At 41.6% G+C, this 13,020-nt stretch overlaps 1 protein-coding gene across 2 annotated transcripts in view; it reads right to left on the bottom strand.

Moving 5' to 3' along the window:
* Positions 1-256: 256 nt before the first annotated feature.
* Positions 257-13,020, bottom strand: part of CDH20 (cadherin 20) — a 32,957-nt gene continuing 20,193 nt past the window's right edge. For both annotated transcript variants that reach the window (XM_026079765.1, XM_026079766.1), the window contains 4 exons: positions 12,615-12,736; positions 10,604-10,721; positions 3,845-4,096; positions 257-1,833 (listed from right to left, as the gene is read on the bottom strand). In XM_026079765.1, the coding sequence (XP_025935550.1) occupies positions 1,334-1,833; positions 3,845-4,096; positions 10,604-10,721; positions 12,615-12,736 (992 nt within the window). In that variant the 3' untranslated portion in view covers positions 257-1,333. The remainder of the gene's footprint in view (positions 1,834-3,844; positions 4,097-10,603; positions 10,722-12,614; positions 12,737-13,020) is intronic.

Raw genomic sequence — 13,020 nt, 5'->3', positions numbered from 1 at the left:
AGGCTGATTCACTGCTAAGGATAGTGTCCAAAGGAACACAGATTAAAGAAGCAGAAAATCTGCTTGAACCTGCAGACTGAAGGCTTGTCTCCTTGACGCAGTGCTGATTAACCATTTCTTCTGATGCCCAAGGCATATGGCAATAAAGCCATAGATAAGCACTAACTGTTGTGTGCATAGTAGTCAATAAATTGTCATCAGACTTTCCCTTCCATTTAACTTTTATTAAAAGAGGTGCTAAGGTACTGTACTGTATGCAGTACATCATATTTATTACCAAAATTAACAAATATACAAAACTTATACATGTAATTTTCTTACATCCATTTATTGGTCTATAATACTGCATTTGTTCAAGTAGGTTATCTACAGTATGTAAACATCCCTTGGATTGACCTCACACAGATTAGGAAAGCCCATCTAACCCATGTAGTTACCAAATATAGCTTTTTCTTTTTTTTTTTTTGAATTTTATTTGGCTTTCATTGGTAGAATCTAATCTTCACATTTGGCACGTGGAAGAGACATCTACAGTGCAAAAGAGGCAGATTTTCTGGTTTTGTTCTGAGCAGTTTAGCAGTGTCATGGTTTTAAAGAGCTGAGAGGAGAATAAATTTACACTAACTTGATAGGAGATGGATTAGTATTAACGTCAATGACTCATAGATCAGCCATTAAACTAGAGCAGAAATTCAAAGCCTCTTCCCCAGCCCTCTCAGCCAGGTGGAAAAAAACTCAGCCTTGTTTCTAAAGGATTAAAAAAGGACTCTGTTAGCAACAGAGAAAGGAGGTTTAGTTTACAAAGAACCCTCTCAGATTCCAGTTTCAATTTTCTGCTTTGTGTTTTCTCCCTTTTATTATCAATTTTTTTTTTCTTTTTAACAGGGCAAAAGTAACCAGTTGGCAACCACTTTTTTTGTGCTGGCAATTTCTCAGTGAGTTGGAGATTACAACTGGAGTTTACAGATCTTTGTACCCAGATGTATAGAACTCAGTAAGCTGCCATGTATAGAAGAGAGAGAAAGAGAGAGAGAGAGAGAGAGAGAGAGAGAGAGTGTGATGTCATTATATTCCAGGAGTGGAGCTTTCAAATTTTGCTGCAAAAACCAGGAAAAATGTTCTTCCTTTTGTTTCTCCTTATTTCAAAATGTGACTTAATTTAACTGAGTAAAGCTGATCCACAGAGACCTTCTTTCACACCCTTCTTCCCATTCTCATTCAAGCACCGTATTGCTATTTTAGGAGGCCTCAGCAATGTCCATGGAAGCATCTGATGAGAATGGACCTAACTGGGCATTGTTTCGCATAGAACCCCTCTGTAATTCCTTGTTCATTACCACAGAGGCCCGCTGTTGTCTGTGGCACCATACATCTCAGCCAGCTTTTTAAAGTGTGGCCCCCAGTCTGTCAGATAGTCATAGCTCTGGTCCGAATCTGTTGTGACTGACTGTAGGGAACTGAGCGACTCTGCCACTGAGCCATTCCCTTCGAACATGTACGTCTGAAGGGAGTCGAAGGGAGGAGCCCAGAGGTCCATGTCAGCTTCGTACAGCTTGGCAAGCACGTAGTTGTGGACGTTGTTGTCCATCACGCACGTCTGAGGCACGTATCTGGAGAGGCTCTCTATTTCAGGGAGCATATCCTGCCTGTTTTTCACCACGAGCTGGGCCTCCCGTGGGTTCCACATGGCAGCGATATCGAAGGCCTCCGTGTCCTCTTCCCCACCACCTTCATCATCATACCTGACAATGTTCTCGTGGATATTCTCCTCCTCGTCAATGACATATGGCTGCTTCCGGTGTCGCCTCATGGAGAGGATGAGGAGCACCAGCACTGTGGGAGGCAACCAAGACACAAGATCATTAGCGAGAGGGCAGATCTCTTGCTCTGCTCAGTGGAGTGAGATGGGGCTACCAAAATGCACTCTAGCAATGGGTTTAAACTGTCTGCTGCTCCATTTTCCCCTGGTGAGCCCCTTGGATTTGAAGATCTGTGTTGTTTGCAGGGGGAGGGATATAGAAATCTAGACTCCTCCCAGCCAAAATTAGTACCTTGAGGTCCTGCTGATCTGTCCCTTTTCTCACCATAATTCTTAAATCCTGGTGACACTTAGGACATGTCTATCCAGGATTGCTTGCTGTGCATTGTAGAGACACTTGAACTACTTTTAAACCAGCCAGATCAGGTATCAGTAGGAGTTTATCTACAGTGGCACACAGCTCTATAGAGGTCATTATTTTCCTGCTTTGTAGCTGGCTTTTGCAGCCTGCTTTGGGAATGTGTCTTGCAATGGGCTCTGCACCTGACACAGATGGAGGAATGCTGAGCTGGTGATGGATGGTGCCTAGGCATCACGGTGATAAGTCTGTCTACATTGCAAAATGCAAAGCTAGCTCCTTTAATTGCTCCAAAGCAGTTCTTGTTTATCTGCAAGGCACTGCCTTGGGATGAGTAAACCTACTGTCAGTTGCTCAGCACTATCAAGATGAAGATACTTCTTAGCATGCAAAGAACTGATCATACAGGTACCAAGAAGCCTTTACTATTGGAGACATAAAGTCACCTGGTGACTGTATTTTCAGGGCTAGAACTCAGCAAGAGTTTTAAATGCTGAAATTTTGGACTGAGGTATCTAAGCTTTTTCATGGAGCCAGAATGCTTTTAAAGCATTTGTTCTCCACTGCTCCTCAAACTGGATCCTCTGAAATTTAAGGGAATGTGTCTTTTGAAATAATATCTCATGAATCAAGAGTGTAAACAAAGAAGCCGAGGTTCTCTTGATACTGACAGCTATCAGAGAAAATAGAAGGTATAGGCAAGGAAAGGATGATATTTGTGGAGATGGAACACCTGCAAGATGCTCAGTTCCATTGCTATTTTTGAAATAAGAATGATGATATATTATGGAGATGGGACCATATAATGAACTAGATAACACAAATTTGAATAAAACAAGGGAACTGGGAGAGATCAATAATACCCATAAGGGAATTTGTAAATTAAACTCCAGAGCAACTGAATACAAGAACTTTGAAGAGTTTTGCTCCAATTTGTGTTTGTGTCAAAAACCCAAATGATAGAAGGCCCTCTTGTGCCCCACAATACAAAGTTTTCTTCTTCCTCTTCTAAAGAAAGTCAAGGAAAATGTAGGATTCAATAAAGAAAAGTGTCCGTATAAGGCAACCTCAGAGAGGTTTGCCTTTAGCTCTGTCTGGTGTTGATTTCCTGCAAACACTTTTAGATATATGAATACATCTTCAACCTCATCCCCCCATGAAAGGAGAGGACTTCATAACAGCAAAGGTATCATTTAAATGTATTTTCTCTAGGAAAAAAAGGTTGGCGGGAGAGTATATCTCTTGCCAAAAGGAGGCAAGATGCAGAACAGGATTTACCATTCCTGTTTCCTGTGAGAGGGTAGGATCAGAAACTGCTGTGGGCGAGAGGATAACCTGTCCCAAGCAATAGCTCTCATTACCTCCTCCCAGCATACCCCTTCCCAGACAGCACTGCTGCACCAGGAGGCTTTACACTTCAGGGCTCTGGCATAAATATTTGTAAATCATATTTGTCACCCCTTCCCATGTCCCACAGTCTGAAGTCATAGGCAGCTGACCACATCCTCTGTTCCTTGGTCTGGTCCTTTATGTATGTGTGTGTCTATATATACATATGCATATATTTATGCATATGTGGGTGTATGTATATATTTACGTATATGTATACGTACACACACACGTATACATACACACACGCATGCCCAGCCTTCACCTTCCATGGATCAGAAAACCCCTGGCCCAAATAGAAGAGGTTGTCCCCTCTTGAGAAAAAGCCAAGGGTTTACCTAACAGGACAAAGATGCAGGTAAGGATTGCAATGAGTGCCCCTCTGCTCAGGCTGACAGGGAGGACGTAGGCTTCAGCGGTGCAGGACATCACCATGCCATCATCATCACAGCTGCACACGTGCACGGTCAGCGTGCCCGTACTGCTCAGCATGGGGCGGCCATTGTCGCTAATCAGGATGGGGAGGTAAAACATGTTCTGCTCGTGTTGTCTGAAGCCAGATCGCCTTGTTAAAATCCATGCTGTATTGTCTAGGGGTAGAAAATAAATGGAGAGAAAAGCTTATTTACAGGGTAAATGCATTCAGCAGAAAAGGAAGGTCAAAAAAATCAGCCCTAGACGCACATCCATTTGTCCTCTTTTTTCCTTTGCTTTTCATCATTTTGTCATTAACCAGCATTTTGCCTCTGCTTCCCCTATTCCAATATCTTCTCAAGTCATAGTTGTGAGACCTGCAAGGCATACACACATTATGAGTTGCCTTTACCCTTTGGACATAAAGTACCCAGAGCAAACTCACAGTCTTCAGATTTAGGTAAAATAGCTTTCAGAAGGCAAGACAGAAATTAACAATTAAAGGCAACTTGTTGTCCCTGTTTGTTCCTGCTCAGCAGCTTTTCTAGACCTCACTCTTAAGTGCTGCCACTATTTTGGAGATGTTTGTGTATAACCCTTGGGGACATGTTAAGGTTCTCTTTATGTTTTTTGATGCCTGGCTTGTTTTATCCTGTTCCTGAAAGACTATTCAGGCAGGCTGACCAGATCTTTCTGAGCCCATCTGCTTGAGGCAACAAGAAGACAAAGAAAATAATCAGCTTGTTATTTCAAAACAGCAGCAAGTTGAAAATCTGCAACTAAACATTTTCCAGTCAAACACATGCAGTTTTACTGGCCATTTTGCCACTGAAAAAGTCAGAATGCTTCATTCCATCATTGTCAGAATTATTCTGCTTGGATTTGACCATTCCACTTCATTTAGTGTGGCTATCTGTTTAACATAAGAACATGAAACAAAATGATTCAAAACAGTGCTGCTGAAACAAAGTATTAAGAGATTAATCAAACAACAAATTACTTTGAAATTTCATTTCAAAGCAAATTCCTACCTTCAGAGCTTTTCCTCCATGATCAACATTTTTTTTTTAAATGCCACAATTCCCCAACGGTATTTGAATTCCTGTCTACCCACTCCCTCAAACTCCTCAGTGCAGACTAGGCACTGAGTTTCCCAATTAGAAAAAAGTTGGATTTAGGAATTTGTTCTCCTCAATTCTCATCTCATAAATGCCAGGAAAAATTCTTTGGAGATCAGTGATAATTTTACCAGTGCTGACTTTCAAGCTTTGTGGCCTCAGAGACTTTTAGAAGGCGCAAGGTTGAAACAGAAACATAAGGCTGAATGTCTCCTATGTGATCTGTGCCACTAGTGGTAAGAAGGAGCCTTGAGGAATGTGCATAAAAGTTGGCCTTCCTCACAAACATTTTTGCAGGTCTTGGGACAGCAAAGATGAATGGGAAACAAAGGTGATTTTTTCTCTTTGGCAGATCTATAAGCTCTGACCCTGTGCAGTGATGCTCTGGGATTTTTGTGAGTTGAACCTCATGGAGTTTCTTTTACTACTTGATTTTGTTTCCTGTTTCCTTGGTTCAGAAGAGGTCACAGTCTGGCCACCTGCACCTTGAGGTTCTTAAGGATGTGCATTTACTGTGCTTAGGAATGCAGGGAACCATCAGCTACTCCTGGGTGGCGTGGCACAATGGAGCTGCTACCCAGAAATGGCAAGAAACCTGATCACAAGCAGATCGTGAAAAACTCCCCAAATAATTGCAAGGAATCACTCCATTTTCCATAATATTTTCATGTCAGTTCACTTCTAAAATTTAGAACCTAACTGAGTTTCTTCAGTGCAGAGGCTCAGTTTGCTTGCAGGTGAATCAGCTTTATTATCTGCTATAGTCTGAACTTCAGAAAATATTTGATGGCCTTTAGGAGTGAAATAGTCAGGAATGTTATATACGGCCAGCTATGGAATATATGCAAAGACAAGCTAGACTTGCTAGACTTGCCTGCTAGACTTAAATTATGCTGCAAGTTCCACACTTCTTGATGCAAACCTTATGGCATCAGACAGTACTGGCACACATAAGTATWGAGATATGCGTCTACACAATTCATGAGATTGGTTTGAATTTGTGACATGATGTTTTTTAAAGCAATCTCAGGCTCTTTTCTTTCTTGCACTTAGATGATATTTCAAGCTTTTACTCTGAAAGCATAAAATTCTGAAGTGAGTGTATGTGTCTGTGTGAGAATATATAATGATATTGTAGTGTCTCATTAAGTCATGTGATCCCAGAAGCTAGGGCTTTGAGGAAAGCACCAGATAGCACCAGATGCAGGACAAGATCCCCAAGGTTGATTAAAACTGATTATGTGTCAGTGTTTGCTGATTTTACCACCCTTCACCACCATGCAGCTCTGAAAATGTGCAGCAGGTATAGACAGAAGTAGGTGATTTTCATGAATAGGTCCCAAGACCCATGGGAGAACAGCACCGTTGGGCTTCCCATGAGTCCTGGGTGTGCTGCAGATGGGGAGTCCTTGCCTTCTGCAAACCCCCCTCTCCTCTCTTCTGTGCACTCACAAGTCCTTTCTCACCTGCAGGCTGCTTACATGCTTCTTAGTGTGTGCTCCCCATCAATTAAAACCACATCTTTTCAGTGCTGGGCCTGTTTTAGCATGTGAAAAAGCAGCCCAAAGGGCAGGGAATAGCAAAGTGGCTGGATTTATGCTGCGTCAATGGAAATGTCTGAGTTACCTTGGCAAAAAGGTAAACCATGCAGTAGTTTTGTTGCATTTCTCTTTCCTGGATGAAAAATCTTTCTCTTTAAACTGATTTGTAATAAAAGTCACAAATTCCATTCAGGTGACAGAAAACCTTCATTTTATGTGAAATTGCTCTTTGTAAGGAAAAAAGTCTTCATTTTTCTGAGCTGGTCATACTTTGGTTGTAAAAGAAGTCACAGGTGGTGAATCTGACTGAAGTTGCACAAAATCAGTTAGTGGGAGATCTCAAGTATTTTTAACCTTAATTCTTCTTCAGGCTGAAAAACAATTATCTATAATAAAATGCTGGATGTTTTCTTTTTCTTTTTTTTTAATGTGATGGGCTGACAATATCACCCAAATCTTAACTGTTCTTGCTGATATAATTCCCCTTGGTGACTCTCAGCATTACATTTCCAGTCCTCTGTTTTTGTTTTGCTTTGTCCTAGGCAGGCATCCAAATTATTCCTAAACAATGACTCTACCTGCTACTCTACAACTGCAATATGTTGGTGCCAAATCTTGTTGTGTGACTCTTATGTGATTTGATGTAGTACTGCGGTGCAAAGGACATGCTGAAATGTGATGAGGCATGGCAGAAACTGGAATACACAATTTTCTTCCAGACTTGGTATCTTGATATCTGCCAAGCCCCAGCCCTCAAGAGAGGAGGACTTGTGAGCACATGAAAGCCCCATTATATAAAAAAAAAAAAAAAAGCATAAGCATACACAATATTTTTGCATCACAGATTTCCATGCAGCATCTTTGCCTCACAGAGGAAGAGATGGTAGCCTTCGGCTACAGCACTGAGCAGAGACACTGAGGAACCCATGGTGGCCAGTCCCACATCCCTGTGATCAGAAGGAGCATGAAAGCCAAACTTCCTGTTGGTGTGCAGGCTGCTGTGTTCATGTGATTGGGAGAGCAAGCTATGGAGCATCTCCTTCCTGCCATTTTTCTGCTCTGTTGGAAGTGATTTGCCTCTCTGGAGAGGTTGGGAAAGTAACCACTGCGTAGGTTGAAATGCAGAGAAAAGAGCTAACCTTCGCTCCTGCCGTGAGAAAGGTTTTGTTTCTTTTGCATGAGCCTATACAAGAACTGGTGATGATATTTCCCACAACTTGCTAGCTTTTTAAAATCAATTGTAATAATTATGATTAATAGAAGGCAATATTTTACCAGAAGTGGGAGAAAGAGTACAGGGAAGCAGACATTCCAGACACCACCAGCTTGAGGAAGGGATTTTATTTTTTCTTAGGGATTTTTCAGCTCATTATTTTTGTTCTCTGTCATGCCAAAGTCAGAGGTAGACCTCAGTTTAAAGGAAGGGAAGAAATAACTAACAATTTTTGTAGGACAAATTTAAATACAATGGGAAAGACTGCCAGGGACTTGCAATGACATGCCTGACAGTGATATGACACTGACATTTGCACCCATTAATATGGCCACACTTTCCATTAATTCCTTTTACCCAAAGATGGAGGCCAGAAGCTTAAGGGTCAGCAGAAGATCAGCTAAGAATTTAATTTGGTAATGCCGTAAGTTTATTTTGTTGTTCATCCCATTCTTACAGCAAATTGTTGTGCCAATTATTTCCCAGCATAATCTCACCTGGATTTAGAAGGGGGAGAAGACAGCTCTGCCAAAGCCTAGATCAGAAACCTAAGAGCTGGGAGACACCAGCTCATATCCTGTATGGCCTTGGAAAGCCATTTAGCCTCAGATCTTTGCAGCTACTTACGTGTTTATCTCCCACTGATTTTACTGAACTCACAGGGAATAAGGGTTCTAAATAGCTTAATTTCTCCTTTCCCCATGTTCCCATATACAAAGTGGAAACAATAGGATTTCTCTGTCTGCCACAGATATGGGAAAAATGAATAGACTAAAGAAGTTCTCAGAGACTATAATGACAAGGGCCAAAGAAATATGTAAAATAGCTCATCAGAATGCAAACTGTGATCTGTCTGTTGCTTAGTATAAATTAAGGTTTTAATTGCTGCCAGGAAGGCTGCATGTCTTGCAGTTTCTCTTACTGCTGTATGGGGCAATCAAGTAACTGGCATGATTGCTAATCTTAACAGTGCCTTCCCACAGTTTGGGAACCATTGCTTTCTCGTGTTTAGATGCACAAGCTGTGACTAGCAAGGTGGGTTCTGTTCCCTGTCTTGCCATYCTGTGACATTCGATATATATCTATCCCCTCTGTGACTTAAGTCTTGTAATTTATATAGTACTTAGTGGTCCCTAGATGAAAACACAAACATAAATTATTTTTACTGAACTGACTACTGCACTCTAAATTGCTAAGGCAGTAAAATAATCCTTAATGTGTATATTTCAAATAGTCGGTGGTTTGATACTTCACATTTCTGTTTCAGATTTGTAACCAACAGTACCCTAAGCTTCTTGTGATATATTTCTCTGGAAAACTGGTATTTTAGAGAGAGCGGGAGGCACAGCCATTCAGTCACTGCTGTCACTATAAATTATAGCAAGTATGGCCTTAGACAGAAAAAGTGCATCTGATGCTGGGAATTTCGTGAGCTGCTTTTTTTAGTGCAATGCCTTGAGGATGAAATGAGCCTAGTTTGCCAAATGTTTTAGCAATGGTTGCATTTTATTTGTTTATGTATTTAGGCTATATATATATAGAAAGAGAATGAGGATGAAAGAGAGAGAAAATCACAAGAAATTTTGTGGGGAGACTTCAGAAGCCCTATGCAAAAAATTGCTTTGGGATGATTAAGCAATAGCATGCTATGGAAGAGGCTCCAGGCTCTACAAGTGGTATCTTTTAAGACATGGTTAGAGAAGATAGGGTCTTCTGTATTAACCTATATGCTATTCTCTCATATGGGTGCAGAGGAATGGATAGGGGATCATGGCAGTAAGAGCAACAGGCAGGGATGTGTGTTTACATGGGACAATGGGTAGGCACTCCACTTGGAGACTGGCCACAGATGCTGCAGGTGCCTTTCTTTACGTTTATTCCACATTTGCGGTACTTCACATTCTGGAAGAAAATCCCACTTAAATCCTACCCCTTTATATTGACTTTAAAAATTGCAGCAGTTCAGTCAAGGTCCTCCCTCTTTCCCACTGAAGGCTGTTGTGGATCTGACCTCAGTGCCGTTGTCTGCTCACAATGATCCTCTATCAGCAGCCATCATGTAAAGGTCTGCCAACAGAGACACTTTCCTGCAGGCTCTAAAATCACCAAATCTTCCCCCAAAGAAGTAAATCACACAGGTTAGGATACTCGAAGGCCAACACTTTGCTGCGAGTCTCCCCACTGGTGTTTCAGTTTCTGCTTAGCCCATCTTATGCGGACTTTTAGCTTTACATCATGTTACTCCCTAAGGCTCTATAAACCATCCCCTGCATCTCCTCCCTATCTCCCTCCCTCCCTTTCCTAGACAATAAATGAGGATGTGTAAAGAGGAAGAAGAAAAGAGCTTTGAGAAAAATATTGGAACAATACAGGAATCTTCCCTTCTGTGCCTGGAAGAAAATATGAAGGGTACATAAAAGAGCAATGTAATTCCCCTCAGATTTGTCTCCTACTTCCAGTTTCTATCCTACCTTTAAGCAAGCATCTTTTGAACGAATGCAATTTCCACTCTGGTAATCCGAGATGCCTGCAGCATGACCACAAGAACTGAATTTGCACAAAGCACTGGCACATTTTCTTGAAGAAGAAAAAAGGGGCCTATTTCTAGAGAATATTTATAGAGAAGCAAATATCATATAACCTTCAAGTGTATTAAGTAATATGTCATTTTATCACTGCCTTTAAGGAGCAGGTGTCACTTGGTATTATTTGAAATGGCAGTCTTATCACACGCTGTAAGTCAGAGCCTCTCAAGACCAACGGAGGCACTAGAAATTAGAGTAGCTAACTGTCTGTGTCCACTCGGATTACCTTGATTGTCCCTTAGAGTAAAGTTGGGGTTGTTGGCTGCCTCAGGAGCCAGGCTGTAGTAGAAGTGCTGACCCTCCTGTGGGTCATCCCGGTCGATGGCGCTCACTGTCTGAATCAGCTGCAGAATGCGAGAGCAAAGCAGAAGCAGATGAGTAGCAATCCCAATACTGCCCAAGAATTGAACTTTATATATAGGTATATGCGTAAGCAGCTGCAGCATTTGAACAGAATTGTCTTACAGAGGGACAAGAGATGACTCCAGAACAGGTTCAAAACCTTGCAGGTTTCATTTTATTTTGCTGTGATCATGCAAATCACTTTTAAACAAAGCAGGAGACAGTTTCATTAAAATAACAACACTTCTGTCCCATGTGTCCCTATCTCCTCTCACATATTTTTCTTTTCTTTTGAGGCCCCAGGGTGTTCAGAAAAGAAACTGTGCACTGGAGACATTGCAAGAAAGCCCATACTTATTTTCAGCTTCATTTTGTAGGTAGAAAAGGACTCCAGACTGATTTTTTTATCACTCTCTTAATTTTAAATCAATTAAGCTATTCCTAAGAAGTCAGTGGAAACAAAGAAAGAAAACACAACCAAGCAAACACTCCCCATATGCAACAAATAACACTGTGGAAAGAAACTAAGACAATACTAAATCCAGAAAGAGATTTGTCACCTTACTAAGGAGGTTTAGCAAAGTAGGTCTGATGACTTCAGCCACAGTAAGCTATAGCTCTGTCTGAGTAAACATTCTGATACATTTTTAGACAAAGAATAAATCTTCACCTGTATTTTTTCATTCAAAGTTATTTTTGGATTGAGCAGCAAGAGACCCATAAAGTCTGATTTAGCAAATTAAAACTGATTACAGAACTTTTCAAAATGTGGCAACAGTATTGGCTTTCTTCAGTGAAAGAAGCAGTCCAAATTAGTGTGCATTTCTTGAAAAGCTTAGTATTTAGAACATGCTCCCTTCAAAACCTGAAAAAAACAGATGATGATTTCTTTTCCCTGTACTGTTAAGGGACTCCTTCAATTAGTGGGATGAAATTATCCTGTATATGAATGATCTCAGGAGACTTGTCCCAGCAGTGAATTGCTATTTTGTTCTGCTTCACAGCAAGCCTGGAGAAGCTTCAGGGAAGTCAGGAGATGGGCTGTGATATTGCTAGTATAATATTTTCCTTCACAAATCATGGGTTGCATACCTGTCTGTTTAAGCTATGTTAGCCGACTGTGCATTTGGAGACCAAGTCCGCACTGTGGACGCTGGGTGGCGAAGTGCCAAGTCGCGTCCCCCTGAAGCGACCGGTGGTAGACCTCCCACCAACTTCAGCAAGGCAGAGCGCATGTCTGTCTGTGGCAGAGGTAGACCTTATTCAAGGGTTTTTATGGGGTTTTGGAAAAGAAAGGAGCACAGAGGCACCACAGCTTACTTAGAGGCATTGATTTACAGTATGTGAAGCTGGAAGTCCTGTGTTATCTACGATTCTGTAATCCTTGGTTCACGTCCCAGCAGAACAGATTCAGCTTGTCACCCCTTTGAAGCTGCTGTAGTATATTATGTCCAGCTCCCATAAGTCAGGGGTGTTCAAGGCACTTATAAATAGGATCTTTTAAAAGTAAACCTTGTCTGTCACACATGGGCCCAGCTGAATCCACAGCACTTCTTGAAAGATTTTTCGTCTCTTTGTTGCTGCTACAGAACGTATTGGGTGTTTGCCTGCTGGCACCTTCCCAAAGGAGGGCTTTTTTTCAGCAGTGGTGTGTATTGTGCGGTGAGTTTGGAAACTGCTGTGGGAGAAAAAAAGGTGCTACATAGGATGTTAGTACTGGTGTGATGTGCTTGCCTCTGCAAAGCAGCACAGGCATTCACAGGCAGCTGCTGAAGAGAGTTCAGATGAAATGTTTGGTTAGCCAAGTCCTGTTTTAAATGCTCGCCCTTTCCAAAGCAGTATCTCCATATAAGACAACATTCATCCCTCACATGGGCATTACCAGCATTTCTCACCTGGCCAGCTTTTGCATTTTCACAAACAAAAGCTTCATAGAACCTCGCAAACTCTGGCGCGTTGTCGTTCACGTCTAGGACTTTCACTGTCGCTGAGACATTGCCCACCTGCGAGGGATTGTCTAGAAGAAGGAAGAGCAAAGTAAAGAAAGGGAATTTCTGGCAAGGGCAAGGGGCTGCTCTTCACTCTACTGAAGAGGCAAAGCAACTTTTTCACTACTAACTCGCATTAAATGACATTCTTTCATGTGCAACTGCGGTCCTCTGCAGATAGTATGACTGAGAATTATGTTCCAAATGCCCTCCTATCTACTTTTGCTTTCCATCTTTTTGAACAAATTCCTTTGGGTATGAATGTCTTCAGCCTGGTTTAGTCCAATGGGTTTATTTCTCTAACAAAAGTTTT

Source organism: Apteryx rowi, unplaced genomic scaffold (genome assembly GCF_003343035.1).
Source record: "Apteryx rowi isolate R43461 unplaced genomic scaffold, aptRow1 scaffold_50, whole genome shotgun sequence".
NCBI lineage: Eukaryota > Metazoa > Chordata > Aves > Apterygiformes > Apterygidae > Apteryx > Apteryx rowi.
This window is presented reverse-complemented; position numbering and strand designations above follow the sequence as displayed.